Raw genomic sequence first — 21,409 nt, 5'->3', positions numbered from 1 at the left:
AATGCAAGCCGCACTTGTTAACCATTTGGCCAACCAACAACCTGACAAACGTAAACCAGCGACGCTACCTGCACATATTATACTCCCCTCCACTCTTACAGCATAACACACGTGTTGGCGAGAATCCAATTCCGTTCCTTTACAACTCTGGTACTATGGTCAAAATCAAAGATTAAATTATGAAAAAGAAAATAGGCAGATGAAAATTTGCAAAGAAGAAAAATAAAAAAATAAAGACTATTTCCATTTGTAGGCCTATGGCTATGCCTATAATTAAATCCTATATTAAGTTTTGTAAGTCTGACCATATCTTACTAGAAATTGTGGCTTTGACATTACCCTTGTTTGGACTATTGGCTTTAGATATATTATTTTTTCCCTGCTTTGGCTGAGAAAGTTCACTGTCAGTGGTGCAGGACTGAGGGCCTTGTAAGGACAGCCGTCTAGTCGCTCGGATGGGACAAAAGACCGAAGTCCCGTGTATATATTAGCGTGCACGTAAAATATCTCTTGGCAGTTGGAATTCGATATAAGAGTAGGCCTAGCTGCCCGGGCAAAACAGAACAGTAGGACGTTAAACCCCATTTCATTTCATTTCAGATCTTAATTCGTTTTATATCTTGCGCCGAAATGACAAATATTTAGACGCAACCGTTTACATTCAACCAACGAAAAGAAAATGGCGCTTTGCTGTGCAAGTATGTGGATATTTACTAATTTTCCCTTTATATTGCCGTTTAAAATCAATTAACCATATGTTTATTCAATTCATCACGCAGTTCAGAACGTGTTTCAGCTGCCCCAGGAAATTGCTGGTGCCATTATTTGAAATTGATTGGATTTGTTTTGTTTCTTCAGTTCAAAACAAGAGCCCACGTTTTTCATTTTCTGTTGTTACACCACTTGTCCTGTGCAATGTTATTTTATTGTTTCGTCGGTTGCGCTGTATATTAGGCTAGTTTTGTATTCAGATATTCTGTTTATTAAAATAATTTAAATCCAAATAAGTTTCGGTTATGTTGTTATATTTCTTTTATTTTGTGAAAAAATTACCGGTGTTTTCTCAACGGTTGTTTAAATTTAGGATCCGTTATACAAAGAAACGAAACGACTAAGCCATACACACATTTAGGTTAATTTACAACTCAAATCTTGCCGACTAAACAGCTAGTGTTGAATTTGGACTTTGTTCCTAAAAGGACTGCATTACTCAGCTCCAGTCACAAATTAACAAGTGGATTTTTTTTTAATTTCTCATGGTCACTGCTCGATAGCACATGATGATGATCAGCTTCAGTTAGAATTGGGGGGGGGGGGGGGAGGGGGTATTTGCATGTGGCTAGTGTTTCAACTTTCAGAATCTTGAGCTACTGAAACTATAAATAGTCATTCTATTTTACTGTACAATTTTTGCGAATTAACTCCAATCTTTTTTATGTATAGTTCATTAAAATTGTGTTTAGTATTTGGTGGTAAGTTAATTATAGTATTAAGCCCGTTTTGACAATTACCTAGTATTAGGAGATCATTTTTAATATTTTATTCTTTGATTACGCTGCATTTAGTAACTGAATTCGAGGATGAGAGATAAAGACAACTTTTACGGATTATCCACTGTCCACGTCTTTTTCCGTGATTTTTACCTCAGAAAGTGTTGTACATGTACGTCTAACTCTTCATAAAGTTTATCGAGATGTAGATCAAGCACTCAATCTCCGCGTGCAACCGTTGACGTCGCGCGTGCAGACACTCCTAATAGTTGTGCTGTCGATTAGGGAAACCCTTACATTTTTGTCCTGTATGCGCTCCATGAGTGTTTTTCAGGGAATCCAGTATTTTTCTAGTAAGATTGGATATTTCTACTTTCCATATACATGTACCAAAATTGCCATACTTTTATTGGAAATAACCACCTGATAAATACTATTCTGGGAATGTATCTTTAAAGGCATTTTGGTGAAAATTTCATTCAAATTGATCCACTATGAACCGAGAACTAAGCGACTGAAATTCCCATAAGCCTTGGTCATCATTACTAAAGTCAGTACGATAAACAGCATAGTCTCGATTATCCATTTAATCGTTTAATAGAGAAGGAAAGTTATGCAGTAAATCGGCTTACAATCCACTAAAGATCACAGGCTAGCGCTGCCATCTAGAGTTGATTATGGCCTGGATAGGTTAATTAATGTCTAATTAATAATTTAGATAACATTTCAGGCCTAAAGAAAGACCTGAAATAGGCAGATTTAGCTCTTGCATAATGCATGTTTAAGTAACTTGTTTGTATTCCATATAATTGTTTCATGTGTTATTTTATTCTTTGTTTACTTTTAGTCAGTAACGAGGTTCCAGAGCATCCTGTTATTTCCCCAGCATCTGGTCATGTGTTCGAGAAACGATTAATAGAAAAATATATTTTAGAAAATGGAACGGATCCTATGAATGGTGCTGATCTCTCCGCAGATGTATTGATTGAAATAAAAAGTAAGTTGTAATGGAACTGATATATCCAGGCATTTACAAGTTTTAACACAAGGTTTAACAAATTCAATTCTTTTAATGGTTTCTTCTGATTATTAATTAAGTTGGTGTAACTAGTATAAACTAAAATATGTATAAATAGGCTGACAAGATGGATATTTATCATTAACTTGAAAACGTGACCTGTATGTGTTACGAAATGTCGTTATTAAATAATAGCTCATCTGTCCAACCTCGTGGGTTTTCTCTGTGTCCTCCGGTTTCCTCCCACTGCTAAAGACCCCTACGCGCAAGCAAATTATTGAAATAAAATTAAACCATGTGTTAGTCCCGAAATGACTTAGTTTGTATCGAGTGGGCGTTAAACCCCATTTCTCTCTCTCTATTAAATAATAGAGAAGTAGTTATATCCATATCTTGTGTTGTGTTATGTTATGAATAGTTTAACAAATTTACAAGTTTGAAAGGGAACTAATTCTCTATTCTTTGGCACCTAGAAATGTACACAGATGGGTTGCTTAATAGTAAGCAGTAATTGTATTCCATAAAATTGTGACCTGTATATTCCAATTCAATTACTAAAGGTCATAATGAAACAATTTCTTTGTATTTTCCAGCAACTGCTTTAGTGAAGCCACGTCCTCCATCAGCTACCAGTGTACCGGCTATATTAAAATCATTACAGGATGAATGGGTAAATATTCTCTTTTTGTGGTCCAAGAAAAACCTCGAACTCGATTCCCACTTGTCATGGGTAGCATGGGCAGAGCTGACAAGGAAAGTGTGTCTAGTAGTAGTTCTTTGGATGGGTTGATAAACCGAGGTCCTCCAGTGTAACATTGTCGGGTGCATGTATAAAAACCCTTAACAGTTTGGATTCAAGAAAGAGTAGGTGGACTAGCTGCTGTCAATGCCAAATTCTCCTTTCTGAAAATTGTACAAATTTTCATTATATGTTATCTTCAAAATGGCTGGAGGGTGGGGTGGGGACCGAATGTGGGGTGGGGTAGGGACCGAATAGTTAGCGTGTACACGTTGTATCATAAGGTAGGTCTTTCATTGAGTCAACTGGTGTGTTTCGATCCCCCGGTTGTATGTGACGAGGAGTAGGGTCGCATGTCCAACCTCGTGGGTTTTATCAGGGTACTCCTGTTTCCTCCCACTGCTAAAGACTCCCACCCACAATCAAATTATTGAAATAAAATGGAACCATATGTTAGTCCCGATATGACCTAGTATGTTGAAGTGAAAGTAAAGGTTTGATAATTTTTTATAGGATGCTGTTATGTTACATAGTTTTACATTAAGACAACAGCTGCAGACAGCTAGACAAGGTAAGATGGGATATTATTTACTTTAATTTATTAAATTATGGGGGAGCCACGGTGGCTAGTTGGTTAAGACGCTAGCCTGAATGTCGGGTGTTCGATCCCTGCATTGGCCGAGAAAGTTCATCTGGATTATTTTCCGACGTGGTTTCCCCTTGTCAGTGATGCAGGACGGGAGGGCCTGACAAGGACAGCTGTCTAGTCCTTCAGATGTGACGAAAAACCGAGGTCCCGTGTATACATTGGAATGCACGTAAAAGATCCCTTGGCAGTTGGAATTCGATATAAGAGTAGGTGATAGTGCCGCTGCCTGGACAAAATTTCCCTCATAGCACACTGTAATGGCATATGCCCGTCTCCATTAGTCCAGTATAGGAGCAGAACAGTAGGACGTTAAACCCCATTTCATTTCATTACTAAATTTGTTTTCTTCATATTGGTCCACTGAGAACTTAAAGTTACAATTTCATATTTTCTAAGAAAGTCAAAACATAATTATTTCTGTGTCTTTTGCTCAATAGGTTGTCAACTCACTATTATATGATCATAGGTTATCTTTCTCACACTTACAAATCTTCACACGGAAATAATAACACAATTACCTCCCAATTATCTCCCTTGTTTTCCTATTCCCCACCATGGAATAGCTAGCCATCTTCAAACATTTGAATTTGAAGTTGAAAATGATATTTTTGCCAATTTCTCAACTAGCAATAGTGAATTATAGGAGTAATAGGATTATTCTTTAACAGGGTAGGACTATTTATAGATATCATCTATTTTAGGGCTTTATTTTAATACATTTTAAAAATACAACTTAAAAATATGAAATTGTAACTTTAAAAGAGTTGTGCCCCTTCTCGAAATAAATCCTATAATTCCTGCATTATTATTAACCAACTTGAATCATGACAACGAATTAGGATAAATAAAAACCATAGATATGATCCTTTAGAAGAGGAATTTTGCAATGAAAAATTTAAGAGTGTTGGATATTGGAATAAGATTTTTGTGAAATGGCAATTCTTCAATTAATTTCATGGGCGTCAACATTTTGTTTAAGTGCTATTTACCTCCCTTATTACACTCTCTCACTGGAAAAAGTAGATTTTGTACATGACAAAATAAAAGACCGGATAATCCAATCTGATTAAAATGCAGATCCTATTTTGTTATAGTTATTTATAGTTCAAAATTTTGTTTTACTTGTCTTTACTACACTAGGATCCGAAAGAAATGTTATATAACATGTTTTCTGGATGATTGGTTAATCAAATGTTTGACGTCATAGGGTCAAAAACTTCTGAAATGACCTTACACTAAAACTGGTCAGATGTTCATGTAGTGCAGGCTATCAAAAGTATAAAAAAATGAAACGAAATATAGATCTGTATTTTAATCAGGTTGCGAGTAATCTAGCCAATGGTCTAGTTATTCTCAGCTATTACCCATGTTCAAGTCTTATCAATGCCATGTTTTTTTCTCTGTCATTAGAGTTATTCCATGCTTTATATCAACACGATGTTCAAGTCTCATTAATGCCATGTTTTGTTTTCTGTATTTTAGAGTCATCCCAACCTTTATATCAACACAAGATTCGAGTATTATCAATTTCATTTTTTTTTTTTCTGTATTTTAGAGTTATCCCATGCTTTATATCAACACGATGCTGCTTGTCGTGTTATTGCTAGATTAACTAAAGAAGTAACAGCTGCTCGAGAAGCTTTAGCTACATTAAAACCACAAGCTGGTATTACAGCTGGTGGTGTTGGATATGCTCCTCCTGCTCAAGCTCCTGTAAGTAAATGCTGTTGTTGTTGTTCTTAGTGTTTAACGTCAGCTTCCACCGAAGCACATCGTATTATTCACGCTCACGCACAGGGGGCTTTCCTGTGGGAGGAACCCGAAGTAAACCCACGAGGTTGAGAAGGCACCCATATCTCCAAGCCACATACGCTCACACCAGGAATTGAAACCACAACCGCAAGCCAGAGGTGACCGGCCAGCTAGGAGTCGAAGCACGGCACTCTAGACCACTAGGCCATCTGAACCCTTTTAATTAAATAACGGAGCCACAGTGGCTTAGTAACTCAGACGGTGGCATGCTAAACTGGTGGTCACATGATCAGTCCTGGTCATGCAGGACAGAGGGTCTGGCAAGGAACAGCTTATGGTCGTTGGGATGGGAAGAAAAACCGAAGTCTGGTGTGCAAAAAAAAGAACCCTTGGCACTTGGAATTTTATATAAGGGTAGGTTCTAGTGCTGCTGCCCAGGCAAAATTTCCCTCATAGCACACTGTATGGCATATGTCGGTCTTCATTAGCCCAGTATAGGAGCAGAACCGTAGGATGTTAAACTTCATTTCATTTCATTCCATTTATTAATGGCTGATACTTTATTTCTTTATGCCCACAGTGCTAACTTTCCCCCTGTGTTAATTTGTATTTTAATTTTATTTCCAGGCCTATGCTGCCGAAGCTGGAGCCGAGGCTGCACAACCAATGGAAGAGGCAGGAATGAGTGAAGAGGTCATTCAGAAAGTAAGTCTTAAGTTATATATTATTAATTCTACTTCTTACTGTTATTTTGCATCCATTAGTAAAATTGTATATGAAGTTTTGACACTGACACACTTACAAGGAGGTTCCAGTCACACAGCCCCATGAACTATGGCGTATTCTGTTAAAAAACTGAAACGAGTTCACTCAATAACAATAGATATTATTACGATATTTCACGGGGTATAAGTCGATGTGGAGTAGAAGTTGAATCGTCATATTTGACTGTTTTTCTGACCTCCATCCATATATACGTCGAAGTGGTATATAAGACGAATGTGGTAAAATTGTGACCTCTTTAGAGACCACAAGCTCAAAACGCGATTTTTCGTACTATCAAGGGCCACAATTCAGGAAATTACTATGTGCTAGCAATCTATTACCATATCGAGATTCAGGGAGGCTATCCTAGTCTTCGTGGCGGTATACGCCAAGAAAAATTAGCGCATAATGGAAAATTATCAGTTTATAAATGTAGGACTAACTTGATTAATATTTCAAGTTGTGTTCTTGGTTTATTTGAACCAGTTTTTGATTTAATATATCCGATAAATATAAGACAGTGCAAGCTCTGTTTATAATCACATGTGGTTATTATGTACATTACTAAAAATAGAATAAAACATACAATATAGTATGCTTGGTTAATTTAAGTGAAAACTAAAAGTAGAAATCTTGCAAGACGCTGGAAATTAAGAGAAATGGAAACATGCCAATTTTGACAGTGTCAGAGAAAAGATTCTATTTTTTTGGCTTATATTCTCGTGTGAGAAAAATACGGTACAGAAACTGAAAAAATTGAAAGTTCAGTTCCATGAAATGGGGGCGGGGAAAAAATGGAGTTCACAATGTTTAAAATGGAATTTCCCATTTTGTGAAACGGAAAATTGTTACCACTGCCAATCCCTGTTTCCCATCTATTAAACACGAATTTAAAGAATGCGTAAAGTTTTACAGGCCTACTATGTTTAATGAATTTGGTACATTAATATTTCAGTTACAAGACAAAGCTACACTGTTGACAGCAGAACGTAAAAAGGTATGTGTATTCACAGCTTTATTATATAGAAATTGAGCCAGAATAAAACTTTTGTAACTAGCTAAAAAAAATTATCGTTAACTTTGACGTACCCCTAAAAGGGATCAGTGGTCGACTTGTTTTGCCACTTCCAGAAGCAGTAGAAGCTCTTCAGTAAATGTGAATCAAGTGAACAGTAGAAAGAAACATGGCTGAAAGGCTCACTGTTATCTATCGTTTCTGTATTCCACCAGGTTGTCTTCTAGTTTTGGAGGGGGGGTTGGATGGCCGAATGGTTAGCACATGCGCGCTGTATCATAAAGCCTGTCATTGAGTCAACTTGGTCGCCTGTCCAACCTCGTGGGTTTTTCCGGGTACTTCCACTACTAAAAGACCCCTACGCTCAAGCAAAATATTGAAATAAAATTAAACCATGTTAGTCCCGAAATGACCTAGTTTGTGTGGAGCGGACGTTAAATCCCATTTCTCAACTCTCTCTAATTTTGGACCAGAAGAGACGGAATATCTTCTGAGTGCGGAAGAATCCAATTTCAGTACACGGTAGCTGGTAGAGATCTTCCGATAGAGGTGGGAGACAAATCGATACCCACTTGCTGTGACAGACTGTTTCAATCAATCACAACATGGGTTACATAACAGCTCTTACAGATCCTAGTGTAGTAAAGATATAAGAGTAGGCAGAAATGTCGCAGTCCGGTTAAAATTTCCCTCATAGTACACTCCATGACATATGGCTGTCTTAATTAATCTGGTTTCTTGAATAACCATAATAATTTTGTTTTTATTTTTTATTTAAGAGAGGAAAACAGGTGCCTGAAGGATTAGCTACTATAGAAGATATTCGTTCTTATAGACAGTTGGCCTCTCATACAGTATGTACATTCTTGTTTGGTAATTTTAGTAAACGGATAAGTAGTATAATTGTCTGTGCCATTCCACGACATTAGTAGGGGGTCACGGTGGGTAAGTCGCTGACTTGCTAGCCTGGAGGTCGGGTGTTCGATCCCTGCATTGGCCGAGAAAGTTCATCCAGATTTTCCGGTGTGGTTCCCCTTTGTCAGTGATACAGGACGGAGGACCTGACAAGGACAGCTTTCCAGTCGTTCGGATGGCACGAAAAACCGAAGCCCATGTACACATTGGCATGCACATAAAAGATCCCTTGGCAGTTGGAATTTGATATAATAAGAGTAGGCCAAAGTGACGCAATCCTGGTTAAATTTCACTCCTAGCACACTGTATGGCATATGCTCGTTTTCGTTAGCATAGTCGGAGCTGAACAGTAGGACGTTTAAACACCATTTCATCTATTTATAAGAGATTGTGGTGGAGGAAATCAGCCTTACTGTTGGTCGTTCTGCACACAAAGAAATATATACTTCGATAATAGATCCCTGACCTGAATGGACTGCCATATCCAAATTAGTATACTATTTTGTTATGCTGTCCTACTCAGTTTATCATCTGTCATACAGACAATGATTAGATAAACATATTCTATTTATCAAATGGAAGTGGAATAAATAATTATCAAAATTATTGAACTATACTTAATGTTTTCGACTAAAATCGTCGATTAGCTTAGTGTTTTTAAGACAAGCTTAAGTTTAGTATGACTATTATTTATATTATTACAGGGTTTACATAGTGCTAGTGTTCCAGGTATATTGTGTTTAGACATGTGTCTTAAAGATACATCAAAAATTGTTACAGGTAATCATATAATCAATTCAAAATAGTCAAACAACCTTAATTAGGAAACTGTGGTGACTCAGTGAATATATATATACTATTCAAAAAAAGTAGGGGATATTTGATTTTGGGGGCATAATACTAAAATATGCAAATGACTACGAAAAAAGTCACTATAGAACCTAACAGAAGAAACATTTCCAGTTACATGTGACGCCCAAACGCACCAATAGCTACCGCATGGAATGCAGGTGATGCTTGGGATCATCATGGGGGTCCAACCCAAGATTTGCACGACTCTGACTTTGAATGTTACAGTCATTGTGGCATTGAATTCCAGGGTGGAAACATCAGTTTAATTGTTTTAGTGACCAGAAAACAAATTTTGATATGCGTCGGCTTACCCAAAATGAAAGGTTACGTGCCCTTGGCATGCTACAGATCGGCACAACACAGGCGGTTGTGGCGCGGACGATGAATGTTTTTCAGTCTGTCATAAGCAGGCTATGGTCCAGATACCGTGATACACAATCTGTACAGGACAGACCACGCTCAGGTCGACCAAGGGCGACAACTCAAGCCCAGGATCGATTTATCCGTACCTTGGCCTTGAGAAATCGTGTCATCACAGCAAATCAGATCAGCGCTCGTCTTCAAACAGACACTGGTGTGAGAGTGAGTGGCCAGACGATTCGGAATCGACTGCATAGGGGTCACCTTCGCGCCCGACGTCCTCGCGTGATCCCTTGTTTGAGAGATCATCACATTCAGGCAAGACGTCGTTGGTGTAGGGATCGTCAACACTGGGATAATCGACGCTGGAGCAATGTGATGTTTTCAGATGAGTCAAGGTTCACTGTTGATTTTTTGGACAGACGTAGGAGGGTGTGGCGTCGTCGAAACGAGCGCTTCCAAGACGTTAACGTCATCAGACATGATCGATTTGGGGGTGGTTCTGTTATGGTGTGGGGAGGCATCACTGTTGCTGGAAGAACGGCTTTACATGTTGTTGCAGGGCGTGTTACAGGTCAGTACTACCGGGACAACATCTTGGCAGTCCATGTTGTGCCGTTCGAACGACGTCATGGCCGCCGTTTCATCTTCCAGGATGACAACGCAAGATGTCACAGGGCCAGGATCGTTACAGGTTACCTCCAACAACAGAACATCACCACATTACCTTGGCCAGCACTGAGTCCCGACCTCTCCCCCATCGAGCATGTCTGGGACATGCTTGGACAGAGGTTACGTCAACGTCAACAACGTCCTGCCAATGTCCAAGAACTTGCTGCTGCGTTGCAACAGGAATGGGACAATCTGGACCAAAATGACCTTAGACGTCTCATTACCACAGCATCACAACCAAGTCAGTAACGGGTAAATCCTCCTCTGTTTGCCAAACAAGCATTGATCCGACGTGGCATACTCCTAATGAGACGTCTAAGGTCATTTTGGTCCAGATTGTCCCATTCCTGTTGCAACGCAGCAGCAAGTTCTTGGACATTGGCAGGACGTTGTTGACGTAACCTCTGTCCAAGCATGTCCCAGACATGCTCGATGGGGGAGAGGTCGGGACTCAGTGCTGGCCAAGGTAATGTGGTGATGTTCTGTTGTTGGAGGTAACCTGTAACGATCCTGGCCCTGTGACATCTTGCGTTGTCATCCTGGAAGATGAAACGGCGGCCATGACGTCGTGCGAACGGCACAACATGGACTGCCAAGATGTTGTCCCGGTAGTACTGGCCTGTAACACGCCCTGCAACAACATGTAAAGCCGTTCTTCCCGCAACAGTGATGCCTCCCCACACCATAACAGAACCACCAAATCGATCATGTCTGATGACGTTAACGTCTTGGAAGCGCTCGTTTCAACGACGCCACACCCTCCTACGTCTGTCCAAAAAATCAACAGTGAACCTTGACTCATCTGAAAACATCACATTGCTCCAGCGTCGATTATCCCAGTGTTGACGATCCCTACACCAACGACGTCTTACCTGAATGTGATCTCTCAAACAAGGGATCAGGCTATGACGTCGGGCGCGAAGGTGACCCCTATGCAGTCGATTCCGAATCGTCTGGCCACTCACTCTCACACCAGTGTCTGTTTGAAGACGAGCACTGATCTGATTTGCTGTGATGACACGATTTCTCAAGGCCAAGGTACGAATAAATCGATCCTGGGCTTGAGTTGTCGCCCTTGGTCGACCTGAGCGTGGTCTGTCCTGTACAGATTGTGTATCACGGTATCTGGACCATAGCCTGCTTATGACAGACTGAGAAACATTCATCGTCCGCGCCACAACCGCCTGTGTTGTGCCGATCTGTAGCATGCCAAGGGCACGTAACCTTTCATTTTGGGTAAGCCGACGCATATCAAAATTTGTTTTCTGGTCACTAAAACAATTAAACTGATGTTTCCACCCTGGAATTCAATGCCACAATGACTGTAACATTCAAAGTCAGAGTCGTGCAAATCTTGGGTTGGACCCCCATGATGATCCCAAGCATCACCTGCATTCCATGCGGTAGCTATTGGTGCGTTTGGGCGTCACATGTAACTGGAAATGTTTCTTCTGTTAGGTTCTATAGTGACTTTTTTCGTAGTCATTTGCATATTTTAGTATTATGCCCCCAAAATCAAATATCCCCTACTTTTTTTGAATAGTATATATAAACCATTTACAGAGAATTCCTTATATATTGACTTCAAGTTGACTACATGTCACCGTGCTTGATAACGATAAGAGGATACTTGTCGAAACGTCCTGCTTTTAGAATAAAACTAGTGGTTGTATCCCATAAAAACTGTTCTGTTAATATGTTTACCGATCGCTAAATGCTGTATATATTTACAGGTGTCAATGAAGTAGTATTTAATGTATGTATATATATTTACAGGTGGTAATGATAATGTATATATGTATATTTACAGGTGGTAATGATAAGAATGTGGTCGTATTTAATAAAGATACAGAACAAGTGATGGCTATACTAAAAGGACATACTAAAAAAGTTTCCAGTGTTATCTATCATCCTGAAGATGTAAGTATGGGTTAGGGCCAGGGAGCCACGGTGGCTAAGTGGGTAAGAGGCTGAGAAAGTTCAATATTTTTCGGCGCGGTTTCCCGTTGTCATTGGTGCAGGATGGAGGGCCTGACAAGGACAGCTGTCTAGTCGTTCAGATGGGATGAAAAACCGAGGTCCTGTGCACATTAAAGATTCCTTGGTAGTTGGAATTTGATAGAAGAGTAGGTCGTAGTGCCGCTGTCTGTTCCAAATTTCCCGCATAGCACAGTCAGAGCAAAACATTAGGACATTAAACCCCAACTCATTTCATTTTGGTTATGGCCAAATCAATTGAATTTGGATATCTGTAATCTGGTCAATGATTTTTTGTTCAATATTTTAAAGTGAAATTAGCCCAGTCGGAGCAGAACAGTAGGGTGTTAAACCCCATTTCATTTTAGTGTCGAGTGGACGTTAAACCCCATTTCCCTCTCTCCCCATTTCATTTCAAATAGTTATAACTGTTGTTTATAAAGGAACTTGTTTTATCTGTTACTGTTTATAAAGGAACTTGTTATCTGTTACTGTTATCAGCCTCACCAGTTTGTAGTATAAGAATTATTGTTTATAAAGGAACTTGTTATATCTGTTATTGTTTATACAGGACCTTGTTATATCGGCCTCACCAGATTGTAGTATTAGAGTGTGGGGTGTGCAGACGGCCCAGTGTGCTCAGTTGATTCGTGCCCATGATGCACCAGTAACCGGAATCAGTTTACACGCTACAGGAGATTATCTACTCAGTTGTTCAACAGATATGGTATGTATTTTATATCTTATTTTATCGCTTGATAAAAACCAGTCAAAACGTTTCTCAATAGTCAACAGTAATTGTGTCGTTGCTTGATAACGACTATATAGAGAAGCCTCGTCGAAACGTCCCTCGGTATAAAACAGTAATTGTATTCACTAAAATTGTGACCTGTGTATTCTAGTTCAATTACTGAAAGTCATTGAAACAATTTATCATGAACAAAGTCTCTACACGTGGAGTTTTATCCCTCCCTTAAAATTAACAAAATAAGAGTTTTATCCCTCCCTCAAAATTAACAAAATTGGAGTTTAATACCTTCCCAAACTTAACAAATGTGGAGTTTTATCTTTTACCCACGAACTTTATCCCTCCCCAAACCCTTCCCCCAAACTTAACAAATGTAAAGTTTTATCCCTCCCTCAAAATCAACAAATTTGAAGTTTTATCCCTTCCCTCAGACTTAACAAATTATGAGTTTTATCCCTTCCCTCAAACTTAACAAATGTGGAGTTTTATCCCTTCCATGAACTTATCAAATGTAGAGTTTTCTCCCTTCTTAAACTTATCAAATGTAGAGTTTTCTCCCTCTCCAAAACTAACAAATTTGGAGTTTTCTCCCCTCCCTCAAGCTTAACAAATTTGGAATTTTATCCCTTCCTCAAACTTAAATGTGCAGTTTTATCCCTTCCCCAAACTTAACAAATTTGGAGTTTAATCCCTTCCCTCGAACCTAACAAATGTGGTGTTTTATCCCTACCCCAAAATGACCTGTTATGGAATAGAGCACGATTACATTCATTCTCTTAAATCTATCTAACAAGTATAATATAATTATTAACATGTATTATTATTTTAACACAGCACTGGGCGTTCTCTGATATCAGAACTGGTCGTGTTTTAACTAAAGTCAGCGATACTTCTACCCAAGCCGGTGAGTTAAACTAGTCTCCTTAAACATGTGTACAACCGTTCGTTCCTAGAGTTTTATGTCCCCTTCCCCCAAGGGTGATATCGTAGACAAGTGTTTCCTAAGAAACTTGCCAGAGGAAGCCACAAAATAGGCTTGATACAGCTGTTGGGTAAGACACAATGTCTTTGTAGCGAAGCGCCCAAGGTGAAGTTTATCCAAAGGAGAAGCTCTGAGTATAAGAAATGAAAGAATGACGAGCTTGCTCAGTCTGGCCCGCTTTGCCATAAATGCTACGATGTTAGGTATGTAGGTAAATTTAGGTTGAACTATCATCCAGGTCCTAGGACTCGCCGGTGTGATACAAAAAATGATCACTGTTAAATATTCGCTTGACCGCTACTGTCACTGAAATGGACGCAATATTAACTTTTTTTCTTCTGCAAATTAAATTCTAAAACAAATTTTTTAAATTATTAGTAAAATAAATAAAGGTTTGACTTTTTTTTCTTTTTTTTTTACAGCACCTGCCTTAACGTGTGCCCAGTTTCATCCTGATGGTTTGATTTTTGGAACTGGAACCGAAGATTCTGTCATCAAGATCTGGGATTTAAAAGAAAGAACAAACGTTGCTAATTTCCCTGGACATCAGGGACCTGTTACTAGTATTGCTTTCTCAGAAAATGGTTAGTGTTATCTTAAATTATTACTAACTTTTAGATCATAAGGTCTGCCATCGAGGAAAGAAGCGTTGTTTTCGAAATCTTTACTCGAACTTATGTGACAAGGAGTAGGGTCGTCTGTCTAACTTTGTAGGTTTTCTCTGGGTCCTTTGGTGGCCGCACTTCTAAACACTACTATGTGGGGTTTGGATGGCCGAATAGTTAGCGTGTGTGTTTTATATCATAAGGTCTGTCATTAAGTGAACTGGCGTGGTTTCAATTCCTTGGTTGTACGTGACAAAGAGTAAGGTCGCCTGTCAAACCGCATGGGTTTTCTCTGGGTCCTCTGGTTTCCTCTCACTGCTAAAGAACCCTACACTCAAGCGAATTAATGAAATATAATTGAATCATATGTTAGTCCCGAAATTACGTACTTTGTGTCAAGTGGACTTTATACCTCATTTCTCTCGATTTCTAATTAATAATAATATAGCATCTCTGATCTAGAACTATTCTACTCAATGGCACTGAGCCCACTGTCGCGTTTGGTCTTCACAGGTAAATAATTGAATCTTTAAGCATGATTTAAAGGAATGATGTTGCTGGAAGTTTGTTCCATTGGATAGGTGTTGCAACTGAAAAAGCCCTACCACCACAAGACACTTTAAATGTTTTAGGAACGACGAGGTTGTGTTTTGAAGTTGACCGAGTTCTTCTTTTTCCACTTTTGATCTGTATAAGTTCACTCAAGTAGTCAAGAGCTAAACCATGGATGTACTTGTTAGGAAGATTATTTTATATTGAATACATCTGTTTATGGGCATTCATCCAGATTTTCCGGCATGGTTCTCCCTTGTCAGTGATGCAGGACGGAGGGGCTGACAAGGACAGCTGTCTAGTCGTTCGGATGGGACGAAAAACCGAGGTCCCGTGTACACATTGGCGTGCACGTAAAAGATCCCTTGACAGTTGGAATTCGATATAAGAGTAGGCCGTAGTGCCGCTGTCCGGGCAAAATTTCCCTCATAGCACACTGTATGGCGTATGCCCTTCTTCATTTGCCCAGTTCGGAGCAAAACAGTAGGACGTTAAACCCCATTTCATTTCATTTCGTTTATGGGCAGCAAGTGAGGGGTTTTAACTCATGATGATTTTTATCTTTCCCTGGGCAAAATGACAGAAAAGTGAAAAGTTTTAATAAAAATTTGAAAATTAAGAGAAATAACTGGGGTTTTTTTCTTCAGGTTATTATTTAGCTACATCTGCCGAAGATTCTGTTGTTAAACTCTGGGATTTGAGAAAATTGAAGAATTTTAAGACGATACAACTAACGGATAAATATGAAGTAAGTGTAGCGTTGGATTGATGAGTGGGGGTCATAGTGGCTAAGTGGGTAAGACGCTGGCTTGCTAGCCTGGAGGTCGGGTATTCGATCCCTGCACTAGCCGAGATAGTTGATCCAGATTTTCCGGCGTGATTCCCCCCTTGTCAGTGATGCAGGACAGAGGGCCTGACAAGGACGAAAAACCGAGGTCCCGTGTACACATTGGCGCTCACGTAAAAGATCCGTTGACAGTGGGAATTCGATATAAAAGTCTGTCATGGCAAAATTTCCCTCATAGCACTCTGTATGGTGTATGCTCATCTTCATTTTCCCAGTCGGAGCAGAACAGTAGGACACTAGATGTTTGTTTATTTACCAATAATGATTTAATATTTCCATCAATTTATCAATTATATACATGTATTTATAATTATGTCTATTTTCCTCTAGGTACGATCCTTGTGTTTTGACCAGAGTGGTACATACTTGGCTGTAGCTGGGTCTGATGTTCGGTAAGTTCACACATATCATTCTCGTTTCGAACCCATTTCTCCATTTGATCTATAAGAGCTTAGAAGAATAATGTCCAATGAGCTGATTAAGAAATTGTGTATTATCGTTCGAGTAGTCTAATGCATGCATTTACATGTGTCAAGTGACCGGATTTTGATCCTAAGCTTGTATGTGACTAGGTGTAAGGTTGCCTACCCAACCTTGTGGGATTTTCCGGCCACTGCTAAAGACCCCTACGCGTAAGCAAATTATTGAAATAAAAAAAATTGAATGTTAGTCCCGAAATGACCTAGTTTGGGTCAAGTGGATGTTATTTAAACCCATTTCTCTCTTTCCCACGTTTCTTTCATAGTTAAATAATTTGTATAGAGTTATCTCTCTATACCTTGGGGAGCCACGGTGGCTAAGTGGGTTAGATGCTGGCTCGCTAGTTTAGAGGTGGGTGTTCGATCCCTGCATTGGCTGAGAAAGTTCATCTCGATTTTCTGACGTGGTTTCCCCTTGTCACTGGTGCGGGACGGAGGGCCTGACAAGGACAGCTGTCTTGTCTTTCGGATTGAACGAAAAAGCAGGGTCTCATGTGTACATTGGCACACATGTAAAAGATCCCTTGGCAGTTGGAATTCAGTATAAGAGTAGACGATAGTACCACTGCACGGGCAAAATTTCCCTCATAGCACACTGTATGACATATGTCCGTCTTTTTTTAGCCCAGTCGGAGCAGAACAGTAGGACTTTAAATTTCATTTAATATTTTTGTTTAAATATTTGATGTTTTATTTCAGGGTGTATTTATGTAAACAATGGAATGAGTTGGCTATATTTAATGATCATACAGCGACAGCAACTGGTGTACAGTTCGGAACTAACGCTACCTATGTTTCTTCAGCTAGTATGGACAGATCACTTAAATTCTTCGGACTACCATAGATATAAAATATTTACAAAAGATGAACAGATGTAATTCAGTATGTCCAAAACTGTTTAAATCATTTCTGGGTCCAGATTTTATTAAATGATAAAAAAAGATGCATTATTTAAGATTTAGATAAAGAGCTGGCTGTTGTGCAGAAAAATAGATGATGAAAAATGGATGTGTTGAAAATTTAGTCAAGAAACTTTGTTCTGAACGAAGTTATGAGTGTTTAAAGTTTCGACAAGATAGTCTTGATTGTCAAGTACCACTGCCACGATAATAAAAAAGATTTTAACGTTAAATTGTGTGAATGTTCTAATCCATTCAGTATGGTTTAGAGAGTTGATTGTGGACTCGTCATGTGAATAAATGCTAAAGTAATAATTCATTTTTATTTTGAAGCCAAATAAATACCAGCAGTAGGCAGATTTAGCTCTTATATAATGCATCTTTAAAGAGGTTTCACACGTTTAGTCTATTTCTTGGTGAATTGAATTAAGACCCAGATTAAAAAGAATGTAATGTCCGGCAGGTTTGAACACTTGATTTAAAAGGATGTAATATGCGGCAGGTTTGAACATTTGATTTAAAAGGATGTAATATCCGGAAGGTTTGAACACTTGATTTATTTTAGTCGATGACATGTACATATGAAACTATAGATGGGCTAAGCCAGGGTTCTTGTTTCAGTAATATTTGCCGGTCTTGATTGACTAGCAGTGAAAGTGACCAAGTGGAGAACCAACCTGTCAGTCAATTAACAGGTTATAATTTGTTTTCAAAGAATTTAACTTTTTTTAAGCAAATAAAATCAAGTTATGTGTAAAAACACTTTAAGTGGATTTATGTAAATTTTAGATAAAGAGCTGGCCGTTCTCGTTATAATATTTCAAAAATAGATAATGCAAAATGAATATATTGAAAACTTCATTCAAATTACTTTATCTTGAACGAAGTTATCAATAGTTGTAGTTTTGACAAGATGTGTGCATTGATTGTAACCACCGTACTGGTCATTCAAGTCTTAGCCTTGTTTTAAATCATTAAATGACTGAACTGTTCAAATCTACGTGACTTGATCATGGTCTTTTCAGGTTAATTGATAGATAACATTTTAGGCCTAAAGAAAGATCTGCAGTAGGCTGAATTAGCTCTTACATAATGTCTGTTTAAATATATAAAGATAAATTTGGGTGTTATAATAGTCATATTCTTTGGAAAAAATCCAACCTCGTGGGTTTTCTCCGGTTTCCTCCAAGTGCTAAAGACCCCTAGGCGCAAGTGAATTATTGATCTCTCCCTCTCTCTTTTTCGCTCTTTGGAAAAATATATCTTGCTAATCCAAGGTACACAAAATATCAGAAATTGACTGGGCTGGGAAAATTGTGAAGTGAAAACCCTGTTTGAATGTCTTTGACTGACTCAATCTGTGGTAAGAATTGCCAAAAGAAACGTGTATTTTTCGCCTCTGGTAATTGATCAAATTCATCATATTTTTGCTTGGGGAACAACAAAGGACTAGAAATCAGAATCTGTTTCTCACGCTTGTTATTTGATTACTTCACTGTGCATTACTTGTCATTCTTGCGGAAAATAACCAAATTTTCCACCCCTTATTCCATGCTAAATGTACTCTCATTGTTTCATGCTAATCTTCTGTTTTGAGCTTTCGACATGAAAATTTTTAAACTTTCTCCATTTATTTTATAATATATTATATCACATGTTAAAACTGTTCAATATTATTTTAAATCTTTGATTGACTTGGGTCAACGATACTTATAACTTCTTGATAGTACGTTAAAATCTTTAGGAATTATTAACACTTACACTGTTGAGCTTAGACAATCTGGTTTATGTCTGGATTGTTGGCATGTTACAAGGAACAGGGTTGCCTGTCCAATCTCCTGGGTTTTCTCTGGGTTCTCTGTTTCCTCCCACTGCTAAAGATCCCTACGTGCAAGAGAATTATTGAAATAAAATTCAACCATATGTTAGTCCGGGAAGGACCCATTTTGTGTCAAGTGGATGTTAAACCCCATCTCTCTCTCCCCATTCCCAGTCATCATATTTATCACAAAAATATAATTATTTCCCTTCACACAGGCTGCCATTTTGGTATAAATGTAAACAATAACAATGATATATTTAGCATTCTGCATTGCCCTAGATGCTAAATTTAGAAAATACAAAACTGTTATTTGGTATGCATAAACAACTGTCTCTCTATTTATAGTAACAAGGGTATTCCCTATGTTAATTCCTTTATTTATAAAAACAACCATCTATTTGTTGTGATGATGTGACATACCCAAGATGTCAGTACTTCCAGATGTAAAAACAGATCTTTACACTCATCAGTGAAAGTGTTAATAAGATATGCCCTGAATTTAAAAACTGTATGATAAAAAATTACAAAACTGTTTTGTACTTGGCTGTTTAAATAATATTGCAAAACTGTTTTGTACTCGGCTGTTTAATTAATAATATTGCTGTTTTTGTCATTAAAGTTTGAAAAACTATCAATCACTTCATGTAATCATGATATCAAAATAAAATCATTTTATTAGTTTATTGCCTTTTTTATTATTCGCCCAGATGATAATGTAGAGTATAAGCGTCACTTCTGTCCATCCACACTCATACTCGCATCGGGGGCGGGTTGGATGGCGGATGGTTAGCTTGTGCACGCTGCATCATAAGGTCTTTCATTGAGTCAACTGGCCTTGTTTCGATTCCCTGATTGTACTGACAAGGAGTTGGGTTGCCTGTCCAACCTCGTGGGTTTTAAGCGAATTATTGAAATAAAAAATATTTTGAACCATGTGTTATTCCCGAAATGACGTTGTTTGTGTTGAGTGGACGTTAAACCCTCTCTCTCCCTCTCTTTTACATTGATTTTTATTAAATATTCTAGAATAGTTCATATTAAGGTAAGACTGGTCTCTAATTGATTTTTATTGTTCTTTGTAAACGTTATGGCTTCAGACTTATATAATTGTTGATCCAGATTATATTACCATACTCACTCTACAGAGTTCATTGATTTTCATTAAATATGCTGGAATTGTTTAAAATGAGCCGTTCAATCAAATCCCCCGTAAGTACAGCACCATGACAGCCATTCGTTTAATAGGGGGTCTTCCCTAAATCTTTGGACAGTGATTTAAGGTATTAAAACGTGAAAGTATTGTTTGTCTCCAAACAGAATTGTTAACATTGTATCCATTTGTGATAGCCTCGTTTGCCACGCAATTAGTTTTTCTGCAATATTCTGCTATGCACTGGTTAATTGGGCATAATAAATTTCGCGAGTCATGACATAACGTTATTTAAACATAACTGGAGCTCTTTTTAAACCCGAATGATATTGTTACGCAGTTAGATTCCACAACCCATTATCAAATGACCATGAAATATAAATGAAATAAAAAAAATGTCTACGAATATAGCATGACATATTCCTGAAGTAATGGTTGTTAATCGGACTATTGACCAGTCATAATTCGGAACAGAAATTTGCTTTCATTACGTCAGTGTTGAGTAGTATTAAGTCTAATCATGCGAGGAGTATGCTAGCCTTATGGCTTTGCTCTGCATTTTATCTACCCTGCTCAAGTGACGGTCACCTTCGTTAGCATAAGCCAAACACCCGTAGTCGATTACCTAGCGGATGAGTACTCTATAGCGTAGGTGTACATCGATCGGCTCCCCATTGTGTCCCTCTGATGTATTTCATCATGTTGAGGGGTTTTGGTGTGCGACTAACGATGCTATCGATATGTGGCTTCCGTGTTAATCATGAGTCGAACGTCATGCCAAGGAACTTAGCCTCTAACTTGAATTCTAGTTTTGTGTCGTTCAGATTTAAGACAATTTTCCTATTGCTATCTGTTCGATGGAACCTCATTGCTACTGTCCTCCCCTCTGATATTTTGAAACCCCAATCATTTGTCCATTTTGAAACGCGTTCCAGTGTATATTGCAACGAATGTCTGATTTTATCTGTCCTTTGATGCTTTCCAAAAGGAGCTATGGTCTGCGAATAGCGATGACTCAGTATCCTTCCCTCCACAGCTTGGAGGGTCATTTATCATAATGTTGAATAGGATTGGGCTGGTGACGGACCCTTGTGGAGTTCCGTTTTCCATTTTGAATTCCA

The 21,409-nt window shown here is 38.5% G+C and overlaps 1 protein-coding gene across 1 annotated transcript; it reads left to right on the top strand.

The window, feature by feature from the left end:
• Positions 1-640: 640 nt before the first annotated feature.
• LOC126823333 (pre-mRNA-processing factor 19) lies at positions 641-19,819 on the top strand. The gene is made up of 16 exons (XM_050552108.1): positions 641-698; positions 2,338-2,487; positions 3,102-3,178; positions 3,761-3,818; positions 5,452-5,609; positions 6,276-6,353; positions 7,369-7,410; positions 8,208-8,282; positions 9,048-9,123; positions 12,038-12,147; positions 12,776-12,931; positions 13,787-13,856; positions 14,357-14,518; positions 15,739-15,839; positions 16,269-16,330; positions 17,117-19,819. The coding sequence occupies exons 1-16, from the start codon at positions 680-682 to the stop codon at positions 17,259-17,261; spliced, it is 1,539 nt and encodes a 512-aa protein (XP_050408065.1). The 5' UTR covers positions 641-679; the 3' UTR covers positions 17,262-19,819.
• Positions 19,820-21,409: the final 1,590 nt, after the last annotated feature.

The sequence above is a fragment of the Patella vulgata genome, chromosome 6 (genome assembly GCF_932274485.2).
Source record: "Patella vulgata chromosome 6, xgPatVulg1.2, whole genome shotgun sequence".
NCBI classification, from domain to species: Eukaryota; Metazoa; Mollusca; class Gastropoda; family Patellidae; genus Patella; species Patella vulgata.
This window is presented reverse-complemented; position numbering and strand designations above follow the sequence as displayed.

Bases quoted from the DNA above. Each gene is read 5' to 3' on its own strand.
- LOC126823333 (XM_050552108.1), top strand. The intron at 3,179-3,760 runs GTAAATATTCTC...AATTTTTTATAG, and splicing joins AATCATTACAGGATGAATGG to GATGCTGTTATGTTACATAG. The intron at 16,331-17,116 runs GTAAGTTCACAC...GTTTTATTTCAG, and splicing joins GTAGCTGGGTCTGATGTTCG to GGTGTATTTATGTAAACAAT.